The sequence below is a fragment of the Manis pentadactyla genome, chromosome 11 (assembly GCF_030020395.1).
Source record: "Manis pentadactyla isolate mManPen7 chromosome 11, mManPen7.hap1, whole genome shotgun sequence".
In the NCBI taxonomy this organism is placed as follows: Eukaryota; Metazoa; Chordata; class Mammalia; order Pholidota; family Manidae; genus Manis; species Manis pentadactyla.
In genome coordinates, this window is record NC_080029.1 from 61787010 (window position 1) to 61810481 (window position 23472).

The window sequence follows — 23472 nt, forward strand, 5'->3', positions numbered from 1 at the left end:
TTTAGAGAACTTCCTCTAGCCATTCTTTTAGGGCTAGTCAGCTGGCAACAAATTCTCTTTAATTTCCTTTCCTCTGAAAATGTCTTGATTCCCCTTTGTACCTGAAGGATAATATCTCTGAATATCGGACTCTGGGCTCACAGTTCTTTATTTCAGCACTTGAAAAAATGCTCTGCCACTGACTTCCGGTCTCCACAGTTTCTGGTGAGAAATTTGGTACCACTGAAATTTGTCATTAGTTCTCAGAAATTTGACTATTATATGGCTTGGTACAGATTTCTTTAGATTATTTCCTCCTTGGGGTTTGCTCAGCTTCCCAAATATGTTTAATTCTTTTGCTAAATTGGGGACATTTCCACCATTATTTCTCCTTGTACATTTTCAGTCACCCAGTGTTCTTTTTCTTCTCTTCCAGGACTGCAAAAACACAATTGTTAGATCTTTTGCTGTATGCCCACAGGTCACTAAAGTACTGTTAATATTTCTCTCAGTCTATTTCTCTTTGTTGTTCAGACTGGATAAATTCTATGGTTCTGTCTTCAAGTTCCATGATTCTATCCTGACTTCTCCATCCTACTTTTGAGACTTTATTTTGTTACTCCTACACTAAGCTTTTTATTTTAGTTATTACATTTATTCATCTAAAATTTTCATGTTTCTTTGCTACATTTTCAATTTCCTTTCTGTGTATTTTTTAATGAGGTATACTGACATATAACATCATATTAACTTCAGGTGTACAACATATGATTCAATATTTGTATATATTGCAAAAAGGTTTCACCACAATAAATCTAGTTAACATCTGTCACCATACATAGTTACAGCAATAAGAACTTTTTTTTCTTGTGATAAGAACTTTTAAGATCTACTCTCTTAGCAACTTTCAAATATGCAACACAGTATTAACTATAGTCATCATGCTCTACATTACATCCCTATGACTTATTTTATAACTGGAAGTTTGTACCTTTTTATTCCCTTCCTTCATCCCATTTCACCCACTTCCCAACCCCCACCTCGGGCAAACACAATTTCTTCTTTGTATCTATCTGCTGTTTTGTTTTGGATTCCATATACATGAGATCATATGCTATTTGTTTTCTCTGACTTATTTATTTCCCTTAGCAAATGCCCTCAAGGTCCATCCATGTTGCAAATGGCAAGATTTCATTCTTTTTTATGATGAATAATATTCCACTGTGTATGTATATATGCTACATTTTCTTTATCCATTCATCTGTCAATGGGCACTTAGGTTGTTGCCTTATCTTGGCTAGTATAAATAATGCTACAATGAACATGGGGGTATATCTTTTCAAATTCATGTTTTTGTTCTTTTCAGATAAATATCCAGAGCAGGTTTGCTGGATCATATGGTAATTCTATTTTTAATTTTTGAGGAACCCCCATACTATTTTCCATAGTGGTTGTACCAATTTACATTCCCACCAACAATGCACAAGGGTCCCCTTTTCTCCACAGCCTTGTAACACTTGTTGTTTCTTATCTTTTTGATAATAGCCATCCTAACAGGTGTAAGATACAGGAGTGAGGTGATATCTCGTGTGGTTTTGGTTTGCATTTCCCTGATGATTAGTGATGTTGAGTGTCTGTCATGTGTCTGTTGGCCTTCTGCATGTCTCCTTTGGACAAATATCTATTTAGATCCTCCGCCATTTTTTTTTTTTTGGCTCCTGAATTGTATGAATTCTTTGTATATTTTGGATATTAACCCTCTATCAGATATATGATTTGCAATATTTTCTCCCATTCAGTAGGTTGTCTTTTCAGTTTGTTGATGGTTTCCTTTGCTGTGCTGAAGCTAATTAGTTTGATGGTCTCACTTGTTTATTTTTGCCTTTGTTGCTTGTACTTTTGGTGTCAAATCCAAAAATCATTGCCAAAACCAATGTCAAGGAGTTTATGACTATGTTTTCTTCTAGGAGTTGTTTCAGGGCTCAATATAAGTCTTTAATCAACCTATGTTGAGTTCATTGTTGTATATGGTGCACAATAGCTAGCCAATTTCATTCTTTTGCATGTCACTGTCCAGTTTTCTCAATGATTTATTGAAGAAACTGTCCTTTCTCCATTGTATATTCTTGGCTCATTTGTCATAAATTAATCGACCATATATGTGTACATTTATTTCTGGGCTTTCTATTCTGCTCCATTGATCTATGTGTTTGTTTTTATGCCAATACCATATGATTTGATTACTACAGCTTTATAATATAATTTGAAACCAGGAAGAATGATGTCTCCAAGATTACTTTGGTTATTTGGGGTCTTTTGTGGTTCCACATAAGTCTTAAGAATGTTCCATTTCTGTGAAAAATGCCTCTGGAATTCTGGTAAGCATTCATTGAATCTGTTCTGTTCCCTTTCTGAATCTTTTATGTCTTTAAATTTGTTTCAAGTACGTTTATAATTGCTCATTGAAACATTTTTAGGATGTGGCTTTAAAATCTTTGTTACATAATTCTAACAAGACTGTCATTTCAATATTGGCATCTATTGATTATCTTTTTACATTCAGCTTGAGATTTTCCTATTTTGGGTATGATTTGTTATTTTCAATTGAAATTTGGATATTTTGGGTTATGTTGTGAAAGTCAAGGTCTTATTTAAACCTTCTGTTTTAGCTGACACTCCGTGAGGCCTCCTCTGTACCATACAACGGGGATGAGGGGAGTGGCTCATTACTACTCAGTGGGGAGGAAAGTCCAGGACACCCATGGGGCCTCAACTGACAAGACAGAAGAGAAATAACATTAAACACTCCTGTGAGATGAACGTCCCAGCTCACACTCATCCTTCTTCGACATCCCCCTGGCAGGGGTGCTAGAGTGCCTCATTATACTCTGGCGAGAGTAACAGTCTACATTTCCCACTAGGCCATTGCTGATGGGGGCAGTGGAGGGTTGGGGTGGGGCAACTGCTGTGGTGTTTGGCTGGAATGGAGCGGTTATTGTCCAAAATTTTTCTGTCTTGCTAGGCTTCCCTTTTCCTGGTTATTTGGCTAAAGAGAGCAGGTTTCTGTTGGGGCTTTTTTTTTTAATTTACCTATTTTTGTTTCTAAATATCAGCTTTTTCAGCTCAAAGTCTAGGATATATGAAGTTAAAAAGAAAACCCAAGAAACTAACTCACCACCACGTAATTTCTTGGGTCCAATTTCTAGTTAGTGTACTAGCTTATACTAGCTTTTGTACTTCATATATGTCTTAATGTGTATGTAGTTTGTAGCCTAGAAGGGTATATGTAATATCATAACAGTTTTCTGTTCATTCTGGCAAGATATGAATCAAGAAAAGAAAACTTTAATGTGAGAATGCAGTTCCACTTTTCAGTCTTCTTTAGCAAGAATAATAGGGAAGAGTCAAAATACTTTTGCTCCATCTTTTCCAGAAGTGAAAGTCTTATAGCTAACTTACAATAAACTACTTCTCATTAAATTTTTGGCATATTATCAAAAGAGAATGTCAATAATTATGTTAAAAGGCTATTGAAATTATCTTTTTTTTCCAACTACAAATCTGTGTGAGTGAGACCAGAGTTTTCCTCATATATTTCAACCAAAACAATCTACTACAGAACTGAATACAGAAGAAGATATCAGAATCCAGCCATCTTCTATTAAGTCAGATATGAAGATTTACAAAACAAATAAAGCAACCCTAGTTTTCTCATTAAATTTTTTGTTTTCAGATATATAATTATTTTTCATAAAAATACTTTGTAATGTATGACTCTATGACTATTAATTTTAATAGATAAAAATAAACCTTTAGAATTTTTTCAGTGTTAATTTCCAACTTTTACAAATGTCAATAGTTATAACCCACCCAAATAATTATTGAGGTCCTCAGTAATTTTTAAGAGCATAAAAAGTGTTCTGAAACAAAAAGTTTGAGAACCTGTGACATTGAGAAAACTGTTATTAAAAGAAGTTCTTACTTCCTCTCCCAGTATCTGTAGGCGTGGTTTGTGAGCATGCTGTCTAGTTCCTTGTGCCGTTTCAGGTGGTATCCCTGCTATTGTTGGAAGGACAGCAACATAGTCTTGCTTGTCACCAGCAACAGGAATTCCTTGAAGTATTCTATAGTGTGATGAAAACACTGTTTGTTTTTTGTTATTGATAAAGCAAAAGACGTTTGCTCTCATTTTGCGTCTCTGATGAAATAAATACATTGTTTGATATCTGTTCTAAACATAGATTACGCAGAAGTCAGATGATCCAAAATAGGAAATAATTTTAAAGTAATTTATGTTTCATTATGAATCCATTTTAATAGTAACCTTTATGATGGTTTTGTTTTATTATATTAGAATAATAAATTTAGCCTATGAAAGCCTGATTACAAAAAAGGAAAAAACTTTTCTACCTTTTGATCAGTAACCTGTTCCTCACTCAAGCTCACAGGAAATGGTTTCATTTCTTTGACTGAGGCAAAACATCAGCCTAAGCAGAACTGCATTCTCACATTAAAGTTTTCTTTTCTTGATTCATATCTTGCCAGAATGAACAGAAAACTGTTATGGTATTACATATACCCTTCTAGGCTACAAACTACATACACATTAAGACATATATGAAGTACAAAACTTACAAACAAAAGCCTTAATTGAGCCAAAGAGATTAAATTTGAAGGCAAAATATGTGATTAAAGACTGACAGACTACTTGAAAATATATTAATTTTTGCATTGCTGTGCTTACTATAAAAGAAATATGAGTATAAAGTGGGCCCACACTGACTACAGCTATATCAATTTCACATGGAAGTATTCAGAGTCCATGTTCCCACTTTTTGATATACCCTTATATGGACAGACAATCACTTTATGAGCCACCAAATGTTAAGACTAACCATATACAAATACAACTGACTTCAGTTACAATCTGCTAAACCCTCAGATCCCATCATACCAGCTTTACAAAAACAGGCCCACCCAAAGGTAAGCTGGAGAGGGCTGTGCCAAAGTAGAGTCATGCAAAGAAGCTTCCTATCTCATCTAGTCAAACATTTGAATTCAAAGAGAAGATAAAGTTCAACTCCCAGCAGGGTGAATATAGTACACTGCTACGCAGCACAATCCATCCTCCTTTGAATGTGCTTTCTTGAACTTCGGAGGATAGAGAGGTAAAACTGTCCAGCAGCCAGCATCCTAGATATGATTTAGGACCAACTCACATATAATTTGGAAGGCAGAAAGTTCTGATATTTTTTGCTGGCAAGCAGTCATGGCAACATTGGGTTCTGTAGCAGTGTTCCATGTCTTTCTTTTGTAGGCTGCCTTTTTTTTCCCAGTGAGCAAATCAGACATGGTGTGGCTGCAGAGTCAAAGCCACAGTAATGGCCATCTGAATTGCATGTAAGGTGTCATGTTGCCAGTACTGGCTTCCAGCTTTACCTCCTTCCTGACTATGTGGGAAGAAACAGTTCCTTGGGCAGCCAGTTAAGCTTGCTGTATGAGTCATCTCTGGAAACCCTCCCTGCCTAAAGCCCATTTTTACAATATTTCCATTTTTTACAATATTTTTACAATATTTATATGCCTTGAATTGCCATTACTAAATCTCTTTTTGCTTAAAACAGTTAAAATATTTCTGTTTCCTGCAACCGAATCCTGACTGATATATCCAGGAAAAACAAAAAACAGGATAAATTCTATTGGTTAGAATAACGAGCCAGGAGAGTAGATTCATCAAGATCAGGAAAGCACTTCTAAGATCAGGGAGAAGGGTGATCTGAGAAGCCACATGAGGCATTACGGTATATTTTCCTGCCCTAAACCAGAATCAAGGTAGTAAGAGTCATTCACATCTCACTGTCATTTCACATTCCATAGGCGTACTAAGGAAACAGAAATTCTGGTTGGCTGGAAGGAAAATGAAAAAGTCATTAGACATTTTAAGAGTGCATGGTTCTCATAGAAATGCATGGGGGACCTTAGTGGACAGGCTCCAAGGGGAGCAACTGTTCCTGTAGGACAAAGATGAAATCACTTAAACTTTGAAACTTTTCTCCAGATTTTCTTGTTTTGTTCTTTACTTCCAGAGAGAAGATACAATCCTTTCCAGAGTTCTCTCCTTTGGAAAACACAACCACTTCAGTGGTTTACACTGCAAATCTCCTCAGATCCAACCTGCCCCTCACTCCCAACAGTAATTTCTAGTCTGGACCCTTCTCCCTCAGGGGTCTCTCCTGTCCACTGCATTTTCTCTCTTCTGAGTCCCATGACATCATCTTTGCCAGTCCTTCTCTCCAGACTCTCCCTCCTTCGGTCTTTGCTCTACACCCCTGCCCGAGTTGTCATTAGTCACTCCCTTTCCAAATACTTTAATGACTACACACACAGTATAAAATCCAAGCTCATGCACCTGACATTCAGGATCCTCCACAGTGTTGGCACCACGTACCCTGCCAATCCTCTCTCTCCTAACAGCTGTCCCAACCTATGTTCACTATGCAAATGGTGTCCTAAATGCTGAGATTACTACAGTGAATACAGGGAAGACAGCCAAATCAAATTACAGTACAGTGTATGGAATATTATTCAGTCATAATAAGAAAGGAAATCCTGTCATTTGCAACAAAATGGATGGATCTAGAGGGTATTATGCTCAGTGAAATAAGCAAGCAAAGGAAAACAAATACCATATGATTTCACTTACTTGTGGAATATAAAAGCGAAGCAAAACAGAAGAAGACTCGTAGACACTCAGAAGTGACTAGTAGCTACCACAGGAGAAAGGTGGGGGCAGATGAGGGGGGAGGGGGAGGGGAATAAAGGGGCACAATAATTCACAATCACAATATAAGTTGGTCACAGGGACAGTAGTACAGTGTGAAGGATATAGTCAGTGATTCTGGTAACATCTTTCAATGTTGATAGATAGTGACTGCACTAGAGAGGGTGAGGAATTAATAACATGCATTACTGTTGAACCACTGTGTTGTACATTTGAAACCTACATAAGATAGTATATCAAAGATACTTCTAAAAAATAAAAGGGCCTCAAAAAAAATTACAGTACAGTGTGGTTATGAAATGATGAAAAGGCCTTCAAATCTTGACCCCTCCATGAGACCTTTACAAATCCCCCTCTGCCCAGTCAAAATTCATCTCTGCTTTCCTAATTTTCCTGCTGCATTTGATCTGCTCTTTCATTATGGAATATACCACATTTTATTCTGTATATCTCTTTCACAGTAGATCATAGGCTGGTTGGGCAAGAAAGTGATTCTTACTCATTTTCTGTCTCCCATGGATGCCAGTGCAGTAGGTACTGAATAAGTACTCTTGAATTTTGGCTGAGCAAGAAGTTCAAGACAAAAGCCAATCCCAGACCTTATCCTGGGGAACTGAGAATCCTTGTTTATCTGATGTACTGCAGTGGTTCTTGAAGGGTGTTCCTCAGCATCATTAACATCACACAGGAACTTGCTAGAAATGCAAATTCTTGAGCCCCATCACAGCTGATGAATCAGAATCTCTGGTGGAGGGCACCAGCCATCTGTGTTTTAACCAGCCCTTGCAGAGGATTCTGATGCATGCTGACATTTGAGAACCACTGATAAATTACAATTTCTCCTAAAACAATCTGATTATAAGAATATCCTGGGGTGCTTATCAAATCTATAGCTTCCTAGATCCCTCTTCTAGAGATTCTAATCCAGTGAGTTTGGGATACAACCTGAGAACTGACAGACTTATCAAACACTTCAGCTGGTCCTTATCCTCAGGCGGAAGCGTAAAAACTACTGATGTGGTGGGAAAAACTAACTTTTGAAATGAGGCTAAGAATCAGGATTTTAGCCCTCGTTTGCCACTATATGGGGTTGGTCAGTTTTCCTTCTTAAGTCTCAGGCTCCTTATCTACTATGCAGTGATGATATGATCTCTTGGCATCTAATGCTTATAAATATGTGTGAGAGTTTACATGTAATACATGCTCATTAAGTGGTTGATATTAGAGTCATTACTGTTATTATCATTGAGGGATTAAACACATCCATGTCTCTCAGAGTGAGTTAAACCTCCTTGTAGTCAACCTCCCATGGAGCGAGAAATGTGAACACTATTTCTTATTGTAGGTTGCTGTCAAAAATGTTTGCTCTAAGCTGTGAGTACCTTTTAAAAATATCAGTGTTAGGAATGTTAGGTAGAAAGATGCACATGAGCAGCCAGGAAAGGGGAAGATAAAGTTCAAGGAAAAAACTGCCCAAACCATGCCAGGGTATGGGGTCCCATGCAAAGACAACAAAGGCTTTGCAGGAAAACAATTTCCTTGTCTATCCGGACCAGGCCAAACTAGTCCCAATCAAATCCCAACATAGGCGCAATCTAACAGAACTAAGAACTGCCCAAACCGCACTTCATCATGGGAAAGAACATGCTCACTGAGAGGGACGGCTCTATAGATGGACCTGTCAATCAAATAACCCCACCTTGTTAATCAAAGAAGCGCCTCCTAGCCAGAATGCAATTTAAGGCTTCCCGCCTAATGGACCAGGGCCTTTGTCTACCTGACTCTGGCCCTTTCCTCCCTTGGAGTGTATTCAAATAAAACTTTCACTCTGCTTTGCTACTGTGTCTCTGCCTTTCAATTCTCTGTTACAGTGGGGACAAGAACCAGAACAAACTCAGCCCAGCAATATCTGCACACATATTCTATGAGTTACATAAAAGTAACTATGTGCTCCAGCCTATGAAGCAGGGAGAAGAGGTATCCCTCCAGCAACCTTCTCCCCTTCTTGGTGTGGCTCTAACACAGAAGTTCTCCCATCACATCTTCACTATTTCTTCCTTAGTGAATTCATCTTGCTCCTTGGGAAGCAAAACCTGACAGAAGCTTCACAGTATGCAGCTCATAGTCACTTTCATGTGACTCAAAGATGTGTACAAGAATATTTAAGAGTGCTCATGCACAAAAGTTTCATCGGATTAATACGTACATGCAATAGAGTATTCTATTTCAGATATCTTTTTTTTTAAGTAATCATAGCAAGCCACTAAATTGATTTCACAACCTATTTCTTGGGTCACAATCTAGAATTCAGAAAAGGTAACTTACAAAGCATGTTTCTTGAAAAGTGAACTCCTAGATCTAGAAGAGACTTGAGGAGTTCATGTTCTTGAGGATGCTAATTTCCTTTAACACATTATTTAAGATGAATACTTTGAATACTTTTTAAAACTTTAGAAATAAAGTCTTAATAAAATAAAAAATCTTAAGAAGAGTAAAAATATAACTACATGATTTTTTTTTACAAAATGATTAGGTAAAACTTTTAATCATTGCAACTTCATTGCTACATGCAAACAGTGACATCTGGTGGAATGATACTGTTTTGCTTTAAAAAAAATTCCAACTCCCACATATTGGCAGTTATAAAACCGATAAATGTCCAAATAATTATTTTAGGTATTTCCAGATAAAAATATACACAAATTTAATATTTTATCTAAAATTGATAATGCATACTGAAATGACATTTTGTTATCCCAATCTGTATTTTTAAAAATATGCTTAAGGTTTACTTATGTATAGGGGTTAATTGTTGAAAATGGATATGACAGAAATGTAATTGAAGTTACTATCGATTCTACTTCTAACTCTACCACCAATTGTGATTTGGGATACAAAATTTTTCCTGAGTTTCCTCATCCATAAATGTGAGGTTAAACTAGGAAAAGGCTAAGATCTCTTTTGACTCCAAAAATGTGTTTCTGTGACACATTTGACCAGCTAGACTTCAAACAGGGATTAAGTCTTATGCACTTTGGCATAACGTCTTGGGTCATTGCCTGGATTGTGTAGCAAGGAACAAGGCCACATAAGGGGTGGGGAATGGAATGGCAGACAGTGCAGGAATGGGGGATAGTGGAGGAAAGTCAGTTCCAGATACCCAAGGTGGAAGGAAATGTAGAGCAAAAGACAGAACTCAATATTCCAAATGTAGTATGACAGGCCACAGGGGGTGGTACAACAAAAGTGGCATCAGAAAGGTCTAGCATGGGACAATGGCACAATCTAGTAGGGGGCAGCCAGTGACAGGGAACACAAAACCAGGCAAAATTCAGTGAAAGCTTCAGTAATTAAGTAATTAATATCAAAGAAATCTACCACAGTTAGGAAGGCTCCAGCCCTGGCTCAGGACTCAGGATCTCAGTTCTTAAGAGAGAATAAGAAATATATCTTAATATAAGCAGAAACCCTACTTCCACAATTGGGTCACAATGGATCAGATACAAAACACCAAAGATGAGTAAAATATGCTTATCTCAGATTACTCAACTAGAGCTCTTCAGATTTTTGCTATTTTATGTCAAGATTGCTTCTGAAATCAAGATGAGAATGAGTATTCAGAATGAAGCATAAAGAAAAAAAAAAAGTCTTCACAAGTTCACAGAACAATATGATACAATGGAAACCACATTTAGAATCAAAGAGACCTGGATCTGAATCCTAGTTTTTACCAGTTCTACATAAATGGACTAATCACAGTCTCTGAACTGCATTTTCTTCATTTGGGAAATGGAATGATTTTATTGACTACATAGGGTTATTTTTAATCCTAAATTATATAATAAATGCACTTTCTATTAGATAATTTCCTGTTTTCCTAGTCAAGTATTACTACCTATTTGAAGGGTTCAGATAAAATATTTCAAATGGATGCACAAGTTATATAGTTGATTTTTAACTCTAAGTAGTAGAGATAGTAAATCAAAATAATGCCTCAAATGTCTTTCAGTTTCAAAATAATTCTCAAAGGGATTGAGCATAAACTGTCAAAACAATATCTTTAATGTCATTTTTGTAAGATGTATAATATATTTGCATTCACAGAAAAAAGCCAGAATAATCTTTATCACAAAGGAATGGTTGGCCATCCCTTTACAATAGGAAAAGACTAGCCTCTAGTACAGTAGTCTAACAGAGAAAAACCAAAGAGATAAAATTTTTAGACCCTGCCCCATCCCACCCCGAAAACCTTTCAGGATTCTGAATGAGCAAATTAGTAACATAAACCTACATCCTACATCTTCTGGTTCTCCTACTAAAGATCTAAAAGTAGTATTCTAATGCCTCCAAGATGAACAGAGAAGAAATATCACGTGAATCTATCTGATTATTAACCTGGGACAGCCAGAATGACCTACCTTCCTCTAAAATGAGTACACAGAAAAATCAAATGTGAGTTTATGAAGAGAGTTTGCGAAATATGAGAAATACAGCATTTGAAAAGTTACATGAAAAACATCCTTCTGAAAAAGCTTTATTATAGAAATAAAAAAAATTTTTAAAAGGATTTGCCTTGTTTAGTCAAGGAAATTTTTTAAATGTCTCATAGAACAGGGAACAAAAGTTCAGATAAGATGAAACACTTAAATTTTTCTTAAGAGTTTGATAGAATTAAGAAAAATAAGAAAAATGTCATCACAATATCAAATTAGTAATTAAAATAAATTTTTAAAACTTAACACCTGAGAAAATGAAACCATTGATGTGGAACAAAGGTTTGAGAGATGAATGAATATATAAGCAAAGAGATGATAAATGTAGAGGATAGATAATGAAGATCCAACATATGGCTAATTGATATTCCTGAAAAAATGCAGCAGATACATAAAATGGAAACACTACTCAAAATAAAACAGAAACAGTGCTAAGTGGAAGACTGTATTTGCATATCAAAAGGGTTTTCCCATGTACAAGGATAAAAACGATTAAAAAGCAATATATTCCCAAACATATACTACTGAAATTATTTAATGTAAGGAAGAATTTACAATCCTATAAGCATCTAGAAGGAGGGAAGGAGAAACAGAATACATGCAAATAAAATGAAAAAAAGGTTGGTTTCATATTTCTCTCTCATAACATTACGTATCAGATGATGATGCAAACAAACAAAAAACGCATAGACAAATATTGGCAAATATTACAGATCATGGGAAATAGCAAGCAAAGAAAAGAAAGATGCTACAAAGTAAGATGATAATATACAATAATAATATTGTAATATATTTATATGGTGACTACATTTATGGTGGTGAGCATTTCCTAATATATGTAATCATCAAATCACTATATCAACTACACTTCAATGAAGACACAGAAAACAAAAAGAATACAAGAATAACCACATATATTTCATATGAAATAAAAGAATATGAGGTGATCCAATCTATGATGAGAAAAATTTCAGATTGCCTTCAGAAATATTCAAGTCTATGCAACCTACAAGGGACACAACTAAAAAAGATTAAAAATAAAAGGCAAACATATGTCATAGAAATAAAGCAAAAAGTAAGACAGTTTCATGTTTCACAGATTTTAGTGTACAATCTAAAATGAAAACAGAAGGGCCACAGTTAGTTTCTTGACTTCCCTTCTAAGCAAAAAAGTTCCTTTGAATATAATCACACATCTGTTTATATGTGTGATTATATACAACAGTTCTTTCAGGGCACAGTTACCTCACTCTTTATTGCAATTGTAATGCATCCCATCATTGGAGCCTTCATAAAAAGTCTTGCACTGATGAACACTTAAGGTGTTTCCAGTTTTTGGTGATTATAAGGACAATGAGTGTCCTTATGCATCTATCTTAGTGAATGACAGTCATCAGCATACAAATGGTATTCAAAGTCACGGTCCTGTGCACTATCACCTTGAGGGTATATGTAGGGGAGAAAAGAGGTACCAGGATAAACCCTGGGTACTCCAATATTTTCAAGTAGAGACATGAGAAGACATAAGAAAGGGATACTTGAGAGGTCATTGTCAGGAAGGCAGGAAGAGAGCCAAGAGAGAGTGACCTCCCAAAGTTCAGGAGACAGGAAAACTGTTATGGAACAGTGAATGCAACTATGACAAAAAGTCTGAAAAATGAAGATGAGAACTCTGATATCTTAAAGCAAATCTGATTATGTCATTCTTCCTTAAAAAAAAAACAACCTCTTGATGGTTTCCCAGTACATGGTGAGCAAGAATCTCTCCACCCAAGGCCTTACACACGCCCTTACAAACACATAAGGGACAGCTATAACGCCCTACAGGATCTGACCCAAGCTTCCTCTCCAACCTCAGGGGCGTCACTGCTTCTCGGTTCTCTAGCACTGGATTTCTTTCCAGTTCCCAGGTGGGATCTGGTTGTCTGCAACAGGGACTCTCAAACTTCCATATGCATACAAACCATCTGCAATTCTAGCAAGTTCCCAGGTGATGATGATGATGCTCTGTGGACTACACTTTTGAACAGCAAGGACCTAAAAAATGTTCTTGCCCTTCTCCTAGCTATCTTCTATTTATCTTTCAGGTTTCAATTTAAGTTATCATTTCCTCAAACCTCTCCAAATAGTCAGGAACTGCTCCATGTTCTATAGCATCCTGCACATCTGCATATTAATTGTCACATTCCCAATAATCAATTCACTACCTTCCTTCTCCATTCGTCTACAAATTCCCTGGGAGGCAGGGATTATGGGGTTTTTTTGTTTGCAGATTCTTCCCTAGTGCCTAACTATGCCTGCCACATAGTAGGTACACAAAAAAACATTTGCTAATTGATTATTCAGATCTGTATTTCTTGATATGGAAAGAAATTTACAGCATAGTAATTTTAAAAGGTCAGGTTACAAAACGGTATGGACATAGCATTATCCCCATTTTGTTTTACATTATTTATTCGATCCAGAAAAGTTTGGAATCATAAACTTAAAAATGTAAACAGTTTTATCTCTCTAAATGACAAGATTTTGAGTACTTGTTTTTATTTTTTGCTTTTTCTCCCATAATTCTGCATATCTGCCAAAATATTGTATTTTTATTATTATTTTGTAGCAAAATAATAAATAAAATTAAACTTTGAATTCTGACACTTAAGCTTTGATTTTCCAATTGTCATTGCTGTTGCTGTTTTAATGTATAAAACTAACAGTCTGAGCATTTTTTTAATGTGACTAGGAATCTCTCTTGTAACGTAAAGCCAGATTGAGGGTTAGGTCTGGGATCCACAGTGTGAGTACTGCCTGGTACTAGGACACTGCCTAGGAGGTGAGCCAGACTTGAGATCAGCCAATGTTTGTAAGACATTTTCATGAACTCTCTCTTTACTGATGGTAGGCCAACAGAATACACAAGCAATCTTATACAGACAAATCAGTGAAATACAACATAAGTCCACAAATAGACTCAACGGTCCATTGAAATTTAAGGTATGAAAAGTTGGCATTTCAAATTCATGAAGGAAAGAGGATTGACTGAATAAATGATACTATGCAATTGGCTAGTCATTTGGGAAAAGTCAGTAATGCTTATTCTTCTTATCAAATTAGTCACAGATGGATCAAAGATTTAGTTTTTTAAAAGACAGTCATAAAGTTACTAGAAGAAAGGAAAGAGTACATTTAAATTTAAGTGTAGAAAAACCCTTTCTAAGAATGACACCTACTTTAGAACAACAAAGGAAACAATCACTAGATTTTACTATATAAAAATTAAAACTTCTGTGTAGCATAAGACACAATAAACAAAACTGAAAAGCAAACAAAATTTTAAAAGGTCAATATATATGACAAACTATTAAAATCTTCTCTATAAAAAGATCACTTATAAATCAATAAGAAGATAAATGAGATGACTCAACAGAATAGGAATTGGTAATCATAAGGAGAAATACAAATAGCCAAGAGACATCTAAAAATGTGCTCAACCTTACTAGGAAATGAATGAAATATAACAATAATATTCTTCCTCATCATACTACAAAAAAAAATCAGTAAGACTGACAGTAGTCTGGCAAGGGTGAAAGGAAATGAACAGTGTCATAAATTGTTGGTAAGAGTATAATTTGATATAATTTTTCTGGAGAGAAGTCAAACAATACGCATTAAAAATTTTAAATGAAAGAGTTTGGTAAGTAATCCCATGCCTTGGAATGTTCTGGCATTGCAGCTTGGTTAAGTTAGTGAATAACATGAAATAATTTAAATGTTCACACATAACGTTGAGTGAAAAAATTCAGTCTAGAATGCCATTCATGGTTTAAATACATGCATATACAAGAGATGTTCAGAAGGGTGTTCACCAAACTGTTAACATTAAATCTAAGTGTTTGCACACTTTTAATGATTTCCTTTATTTTAAAACTCAAAGTCTAAAATTCCATGTCAAGAATTCTAATGAAATTTCTACAAACTTCTCTTTAAAATACAGAAATTTTAAAAGCACAAATATGGTGAATTTGGAATATTTTACAGTTCTCATCAAAATTTCTGTTTAGCAAAATAAGCATAAGTTTGAATACATTGCTATTTTAAATATACTTGTTTGTACCCATGCTATTCCATTAAAATATCCTTGATGTTTGCCACAAATAACAATTACTATATGCAGAATTAGGAGAGCATTAAAACTATATAACCGCACAGATCATTAGGCTTTGTAGTTAACTGTTCATTGCACAGAATAACCAAAAAGCCACCAAGTGAAAGGGTATTCATTTTGTGTTTACAATTACCTTTCTTGAGAACGCTTATTAGTGCTGAAAAAATTATACATTTCTCCGAACTTGTAGGCTCAGCAGACAGATACATTTTGAAAAGGTTAAGCTATGTTTAGGAGGGTAATCCTCAAGGGATGGATGCCAGAGAATTAAATATTCAGTACCTAAATTAACTTCTTATTTGGTACTTAGGAACAAATTGCCAAGAATTATCATCATCAAATAGAACATTTATTGACTCTCTTGGAAAAAGAGAGTGATGTCTACTTGAAAAAAAAAAAGAATTGGGAAAGAAACCAGTATTTTTAACACTTTGCATGGCTAATAGATATAACTCTTCAAAATGATTCTTGGCTTGCAGAGTGCTAATGGAAATGACTCAAAATAGTAGTTTTGACTACTAGATTATATTTGTCTTTATTTTCCACCTTCAGTTCTAGGCTATTAAGAGACATTGCAAAGAATCCCATAAGGAAACGTTATTTTTTATCAGAGATACTGGAGCAGTTTTGAAATTTCCAAAATCCTTGACATACACCTTTTTCAAAAATTTCACAAACAATAACTTGATAAATCAAAGCAAGAAGACTTAGAAGTGTAAAATTATGAATAACAAAATAAACCCTAAAAATTATCTTTTTGCCTAAATAGAAAATAAACATGAGAATGACCTTCCTTTAGGGATTCAAACTGAATCTCATTGAGCTTACTAAAAATTAGGTTTGAGGATGTGGGCAAAGAGTATATCATAAAAGAGTAGATAAGTTACCAATAGTGATAGTGTAATTAAAAGTGATATTTTAAAATATCATTCCCATAGATCTAAATAGTTAAAATATAATACCAAAAATGTTGCTATTTAAATTTAACTTATTTAGTATTTCTGATATTCTTAAAACATGTAGTAGATGATTTTTCAGTATTCCTACCAGCTCTCCTGAAAGGCAAGAGACTTTAGAATATACATTCTCAATGGGCAGGTGATATCACCCTCCAAAGGAGTGGAAATTGGTGCCTTTGGGAGTGATAAAAGCTAACTCTTTTTATGTATAGAGCATATATACACATTTAGAGTACCATAAACAGATGCAGATGTACAATATATCTGGGGTGTTAAAATGTAATGGGGAGATAGAATTAGGACAGAAAAGTCTAAAAATCTTCTTTAATGGGGGATAATGAAAACAAGTTTGAGAAAAACTAAATTAGACACATCTGGATTCTAATCACTATCCAGAGATAAGGACTTGGGCAAGTAGCCAGATATTACAGAGCCCAAGTTTCTTCATGAATAAAATGGAAATTATGGCTTCTGCCTTACATAAATCCTTTGAGGATTGAAAAGGGAAACATGCAAAGCACATAGCGCGGTGCTAGGAACACAGTTATTACTAAATAAACGTTAGCCTCCTTCCTTTTTCTCCTCGTCTTGAGGATGCTATTAATTACATATTCTCCACAAAAGAATACTCAGAGTTCAAACGACAGTAAGACACATGGAAAAATGGAAGAAGGGGGTGACAAATGCAGAGGCAATGACTCTTGTACATGATCCCTGGACCCAAATATGCCCAATGAAGATGAAATCTAAAAAACTGAATTCAAGTCCCAAATCTGTGATTTTTTTAGCTGTATAAGCCTTAGTTGCTTGATCTTTTATAAGCCTCAAATTTCACATCTGTATTCCATGGAATTGTTGTTAAGAACAAATGACATAATGTATGTGACGCTCTTTGGGAACCGTAATCATTAACCTAAAGTTACCTGTGGTAAGCGTGGTTCATGTTAATAAAGGCAGGAAATCAGGACACTGACCTAGACTGCGTACATACTGGGAAGAAATGGAAAAGAACACAAACTGCTTCTCTCTAGTGTCCAAGAACAAAATCAAGTCTTCAAAATCTAAACCTTAGGGCAGAATTTCTTTGACAGTTTAAATCTAGTTTTAAAAAAGCCACCAGTGTAAATCTTACCTATATCTTTGCTCTTCATCTGTGTAGGGATCACCTAAGAAAGAGGTTCCAAATATTCCAAGTAGAGTATTGTGGCTTTTTTTGTCTGCTGTATGATACACTCGAGAAGCCAGGTGCAAGTCAATCGGCAGCTCACGGGCCGGGACAGTGGTGCACAGATCATGCAGGGTGGGAGTAGAGGAGTCTTGTGGAATTCTGCAACAAGTAAAGCAAGTGGGTTGCTTTTATTGTTTGTGGTCTTTCGTACAAAATAAATGTACACTGATGGTTTAGTTCAGGCTTAAAAAAGGATGTCTAAATGTAGAAGATAAGATTTAAAACTATAACAATGGTTTATAGCAAATTTAATATCACAATCTCAGGCCTTGACCAGATTTCAAAGTCATATAACCAACTGCCTACATGTATTACAGAAACCTCAGGATCAACACGTCTGGAAGCAAACTCATTATTATCCCAGCACCAAACTCTTCTCTCCTGAATTGTATAACTTGGTGTGTGAAAAGCACACCCAGCTCTTATGCCTTCCTCCTTGCCACTCTGCTCAAATGCTAATGTCCTCTAAGTAGACCAGCACAGTACATCCTCCATTACGAGAATCAGTGGACCCCTGGATCTAAGTTAATGCAGCATCTTCCTTCCCACTACGCTAGAACTTGCCTCTCTCCTGCCTTGCCAAATTAGAAAAAGGAGGGTGGGTATCTGCTTTCTTAATCCCCAGTGCCATTTGCCACCCAATCAACTTGTTGAGCATCTACTGTGCACCAGACTCTGAGCTGGGTAATCACACACACTCACTCTAATTCTCAGTAATGAGCTTTTATAGGACTATAATCATTCTTATGTTGGAGCAGGCTTTTGTGGGCAGGTTGCAAAGTTAGTGAGTGGCTAGTAAGAGCTGAACCTGAAGCTGCTGACTATAAGCCAGATGTTTTCCTATAAATGCCTGGTGATGTCCCCTGAGGTGGAAGTGGCCCTTACCCAGTGCCTCTCTATCCTCACTTCCCTACCAAAGTTAAACTCTTACATTAACCAAATGGCAACCTTTCATCAGATCAAATTCAAAGAACTATTACTCTTGAGATTGTGTTCTCTGACCTCCAAGCCACAGCTGGCAATACTGATGACCCTCCTTCAAAACTGCTCTACTTCTGTGAGCTTTTCTAAGCCTGCACTATCTCAGCTCTCCATCTACTCCTCAAATTCATCATAGTTTGACTTAGTCACTGGGTTTTCTTTCTCCATCTTTCAAACTAGGTATGGCTTCCAAGGCTGAACTTCTTTCTACATAGGAAAAACTGGCTTAGTGTTTCAACTATTTTCCCTGTGCTGGGAGTTTCCAAATCTCATCTCCAGGATCACTATCTCCCCTAGATTCCTCATCTTCAAGATACAAAACCCTGGAGCCATCTTTGAGTCGTCTTTCCTTCACCAGTATGTCAAATGAAAAACTGAACGTGTCCCCTGTATGGGGCTGCAGGAAGGTATGCACCTTCCCCTCCTCACTTCCAACAAAGGCCAGTCAAGTCATCAGCACTCTGCCTGTGTTAAAAAGGGTCTGCCAGCTGGGCAGAGCACACTCCCCTTCTTCAACATCCCCTGTAAAATTCCTCCTGCAAAATTCCATCTCACTGACCTTTAAATAGTTCTTTACCCAGCACAATGGTTCTTTGTTGCTTGCTGCATTCGTCTAAACTTCTCTCTCTAAGTTTCAAGGCTCCTAGCATCTGGTCCTACTTCTAACAGTGGTTAAGAGTACAGACTCTGAAGTTTGATTAACTATGCTCAAATCTGGTTTAAAATTATCACTTGGTCATGAGCAAGCCAAATAATTTCTTTATACTTCACTAAATTGGGAATAACAACTTTGGCACATCCTGGATAAAGTTACTTTAGGGAAGAAAGGAGTTAATTCATTTACTTTTTATTTATTTAGTTTATATTTGGCACCTTATTTATTAAAATCTACCATCAGGTTAATGCATTTAAAACATCCATGGCAGATGTTGGCTATTATTATCAGTTTCCAGGACAATTCCCAGGGCCAGCGTAAAAGGCTGTATCCTTTCATCCATGTCTAATCATCCTTCAAACAATATCTCCAAGACAAACTTCTCTGCAAAAGTTACTTTTTTTTTCTTTTTTACAAGTATCTTTTTTCATAAATTGCCTATTCTTGCGCCACCCATTCTAATGAGTTAATGCAGGTCTGGTCACCAATTGGTCCATGCATCTAGATAGTAGCCTAGTATAAAGAATATACATTTTGGAGTTGGCTGGGCCTGGATCAGAATCTCAGTTCTAACCCTTGTCAACTGAATCACTGGTCTCTCCAAAGATCTTCTGTAAAATGAGAATAAAAATCCCTACCGCTTTGCTTTTGTAACAATTAATAACAATAACAGTCTCTGGTCTGTGGATCTCTCAAGAAATGCTTGTTGTATTTTTATTGCTCTTATTATTAATTCTCACTACACAGCACCTAACCCATTGCTGGCATAATATGTACATGATCGAATCACTAATGGGGAGAAGTTGGTGTCATTTCTAAAACAGCATAGGGCCACAAGAACAAGATGTGAAATTTGTACAGGTTTGAGTAGGGTAGGAAAAAACAGGTAAATCTAAAGCATTTGGAGATGACTGGGACAAAGAGACCTAACTGGAGGAGTGAAAAAATGGATGTCTAAGAAGACAGGGATCCTAAGAAGGGACTGGAAAAAAAAAGAAAGAAAAAGGTGAGCTCTAATGTCAAGCTCATCTACATCACCATTCTGTCTGGGACAGGTCTTGGCTAGTGGAATGTACTTGAGATTACATTACAGATTTTTTTTTCCTTAAAAAAGCTTCAAACCAATCTGAATTCCTATGTTCCCTTTATACTCTAAAAAAAATAGATCCACAAATGAATCTCCTTTGGTTATTGAGCTAACTAACACTACATTTTCAAGAGATGGCTGAATTTCCAAGAAAACTATTTCATTTGGGGGCTAGTCACTGGTGAGAAAAGTTAGGTAAAAAACCAATTAAAGAAAAAGGAGCAGTGAGTAAAAGATTTTCAGAAACATCTTTCCAAAATTATTTTATTATGTAAATGTTTTAATAGCAGATTTTTATTCCTCTGCATCTCATTCTTATTTCTCTCTACTGGGAATTTCTAATTTCAGTTTTAATGAATTAACAAAGTACTACATATATCAAAAAGATCTACAAATATTTTTGGCATGCTCAAGAAAGGCTGTGTGTTTTTATAGCACACTCTTCTTAAACAGGACTATTTGTCATTCTTTGAAACACTAAGACATAAAAAAGAAAAGACTCTGAGTCTGTGTGTGGCCATGTTACTTTGCTTAATGCACTAAACGCAAGGTTTTTTAGGGAAAAAAATCAAGAGGTTTCTGCTTCATTGATAATCTGACAGTAACTATTTATTGAAGGTAAAATACTTGTTGTCTGCTGTCACTATTTGTTTTAATACATAATCTTGCTAACTAAATGAGCTTAAAGCAATGCAGATAAGCAATGGCATGTACAGGGTCACTTAAATGCCAATTTGACTCTTTCATAAACTTTGGAATTCTTTTCTCATGAGTCTATTCTCAGCTTCTAAATTGTGAGTAATATCCATTTACAAAGTTTAGGCTGGCCATAAAGAGGTTGTCTTCCATGTCCAGCACACCTTTCAGTGCCCTAAGCTGCAACAAAAGCTAATAATTAAAGCTTCTTTAAGCCTCCATAAAGAGTTAAATGAAGAATCTACTAGAATAAACCAACCCATAAAAATCTAGTGATGAAATAAGGAGTTCAGTTTCAACAAGGTAAATGGCAAAAGATAAACCCATACATCTAAATTGCATTTGTACACTATTACTCAAAATCGTGATTGCACCCCTATGTAATAAGAAATTCCATTAAAAATATGGGGTGGGGGAAATGAAACATGAATTGATAGTAGAGAAAAATAAGGTCATTTAAATTACCAAACTAATTTTGGCCTATGAACATTCTGTGTTATCTTTTATTTTATAACAAAATTAACCAATACAATAAGCAGTTAATCCAAATTTGGAATTACAGCGGCCAAAAAAAATCAAATCTAACATGTTAACATTTAATTTTCTTTAGTCTTACACAGAGCTATTTTTAACCTAATGATTGTTCTGTCATTAAACTAAGTACACTGGTCAAAAACAGGAATAGAAAGAAGTGCGAAGTACACCATATACACATATCCTACTGTACTGTCTGCTACTAAGTCTTCCTCTGAGAAGCTTTAACTTAGATCTCATACATGAATTTCTAAAACATTTCATTTTTCCTTTAAAAATGTGTTTTCAGATATCAGTGCTACTGAGTAGCTTCTTTTTAGACAGGAAAATTATAAACTTAAGGAAGTTACTTTTTTTTAGGAAGGTTTTGATCCCACTGCGATTTGGGTGACTTTCTTTGTCTCTGTTGTGGAATTCCTAATACACTTTTTTGTGTTCGCTTAACTTCTTTTCCTCTGATATGCAACAATTCTGATGATTTCACCTTTAAAAGAATATAAAGTGTGCCATTAAGGAAAGTTGTAACATGAGAATTAGATCTTTCTCTCATATTTAATGGTCTATCTTATATGTAAACTCCTAATTTCTATATATATTTTATAACAATATAAATCCTGAAAGTGAGTTGTTATTTTCCTCTATATCCATTCCTACATTTTTACAGCAATAAATGTACCTTTACAGCAATAAAAATATTAGTACCATATTTATTTATAATATTTTATTTATTCCCTTAAAATTATTAAAGAAGGTATATGAGACTTTTCCTTCCAGAGGTCTTTTCTTCTTGATTAGTATTTGTAACAGAACTTACCCTTAGTCTTTTAAAGTTTGGCATGATTGGTGGCTGCAAGCACAAGCCAAGGTGAACTTTAATGCTTTGTATGACATTTTGAGCAACTTTTTTCAATTCGTACTTGTTGCACTTGTACTGTTCTCTATTTCTACTGCTTGGGAAAAATCAAATGCATTTCTGTCTCTTAAATAATTACCTTTTAATCATTATAGGTATTCGGCATGTTGTTCTAGATCTCCTGAAATTTTCAGAATTCATAGTAATATTTCATCTAAAGATACTTTTCTCTTTGGGTTGCTCTGTATTTTTCTTGACACTAGATCTAAGGAAGAAAACAGGGGTGCTTTCCTTGAGGAAAAGCAGAGAGAGAGATATAGTTGAATAAGTAGGAGGAGGCCAAATAAAGAGAGGTTCTTATAAACTAGGCAGAGCGTTTGGGCTCCATGCAGTAGTAAAGAGAGAGCCCTCGCAATTTCCTGGATAAGGGAGTGATAATGAGCAAGGAGAGCTCAGAGTATAGACCATTCCATTTCACCATCTAGTTAATGTCTGAAGTTCCTCTGTAGTTTCTCCACCAAATGGTCATCCATTCTGCTTAAATATAATCAGGAACAGAGGACTTATATACACCCAAAGCAGCCACTTTCTCTTTGAAACTCTTCCGGTTGTTAGAAATTTTGTTTATTATAGATTCTAACAATTTTCATCCACCAATCTCAATTTAAACCTCAGGATCATATGAGACAGAGTCTTGCTCTTTTACACTTGACTTACAGTCAAATATTTGAATACAATGGACTCCCATGGGCTTGCTCTCTCCCCCCAGGTAAACATCCCTAGTTCCTTCAACTCTACATTACACGACATGGTTTTGAAGTACACTACTTTGTCATCTTGAATGCTGCCTTCCAAACAGTCTCCAATTTATCAGTGTCTCTCCTGGGATTGGATACCCAGATCTGAACACAGTATTTGAGGTGTGATGTGATCAGATCAATCAGGAGAAAGATGATCTTCTTTTATGGTATGTGTCAATTAACTCAAACTATGACTGTAGTTGTCTTCCTATCACAAAACTTAATTATAGCCTAAAAGTCTGAAGTCTTTTTCCCCTTTGCTCTAAGTCA

The 23472-nt window shown here is 35.7% G+C and overlaps 1 protein-coding gene across 1 annotated transcript in view; it reads right to left on the reverse strand.

Annotated features, from left to right (window-relative positions):
* Nucleotides 1-23472, reverse strand: part of TTC6 (tetratricopeptide repeat domain 6) — a 191878-nt gene that overhangs the window by 90420 nt on the left and 77986 nt on the right. The window contains exons 5-7 of the mRNA XM_057488491.1: nt 21900-22033; nt 17501-17695; nt 3962-4103 (exon numbers count right to left, since the gene is read on the reverse strand). Coding sequence (XP_057344474.1) covers nt 3962-4103; nt 17501-17695; nt 21900-22033 — 471 coding nt within the window. The remainder of the gene's footprint in view (nt 1-3961; nt 4104-17500; nt 17696-21899; nt 22034-23472) is intronic.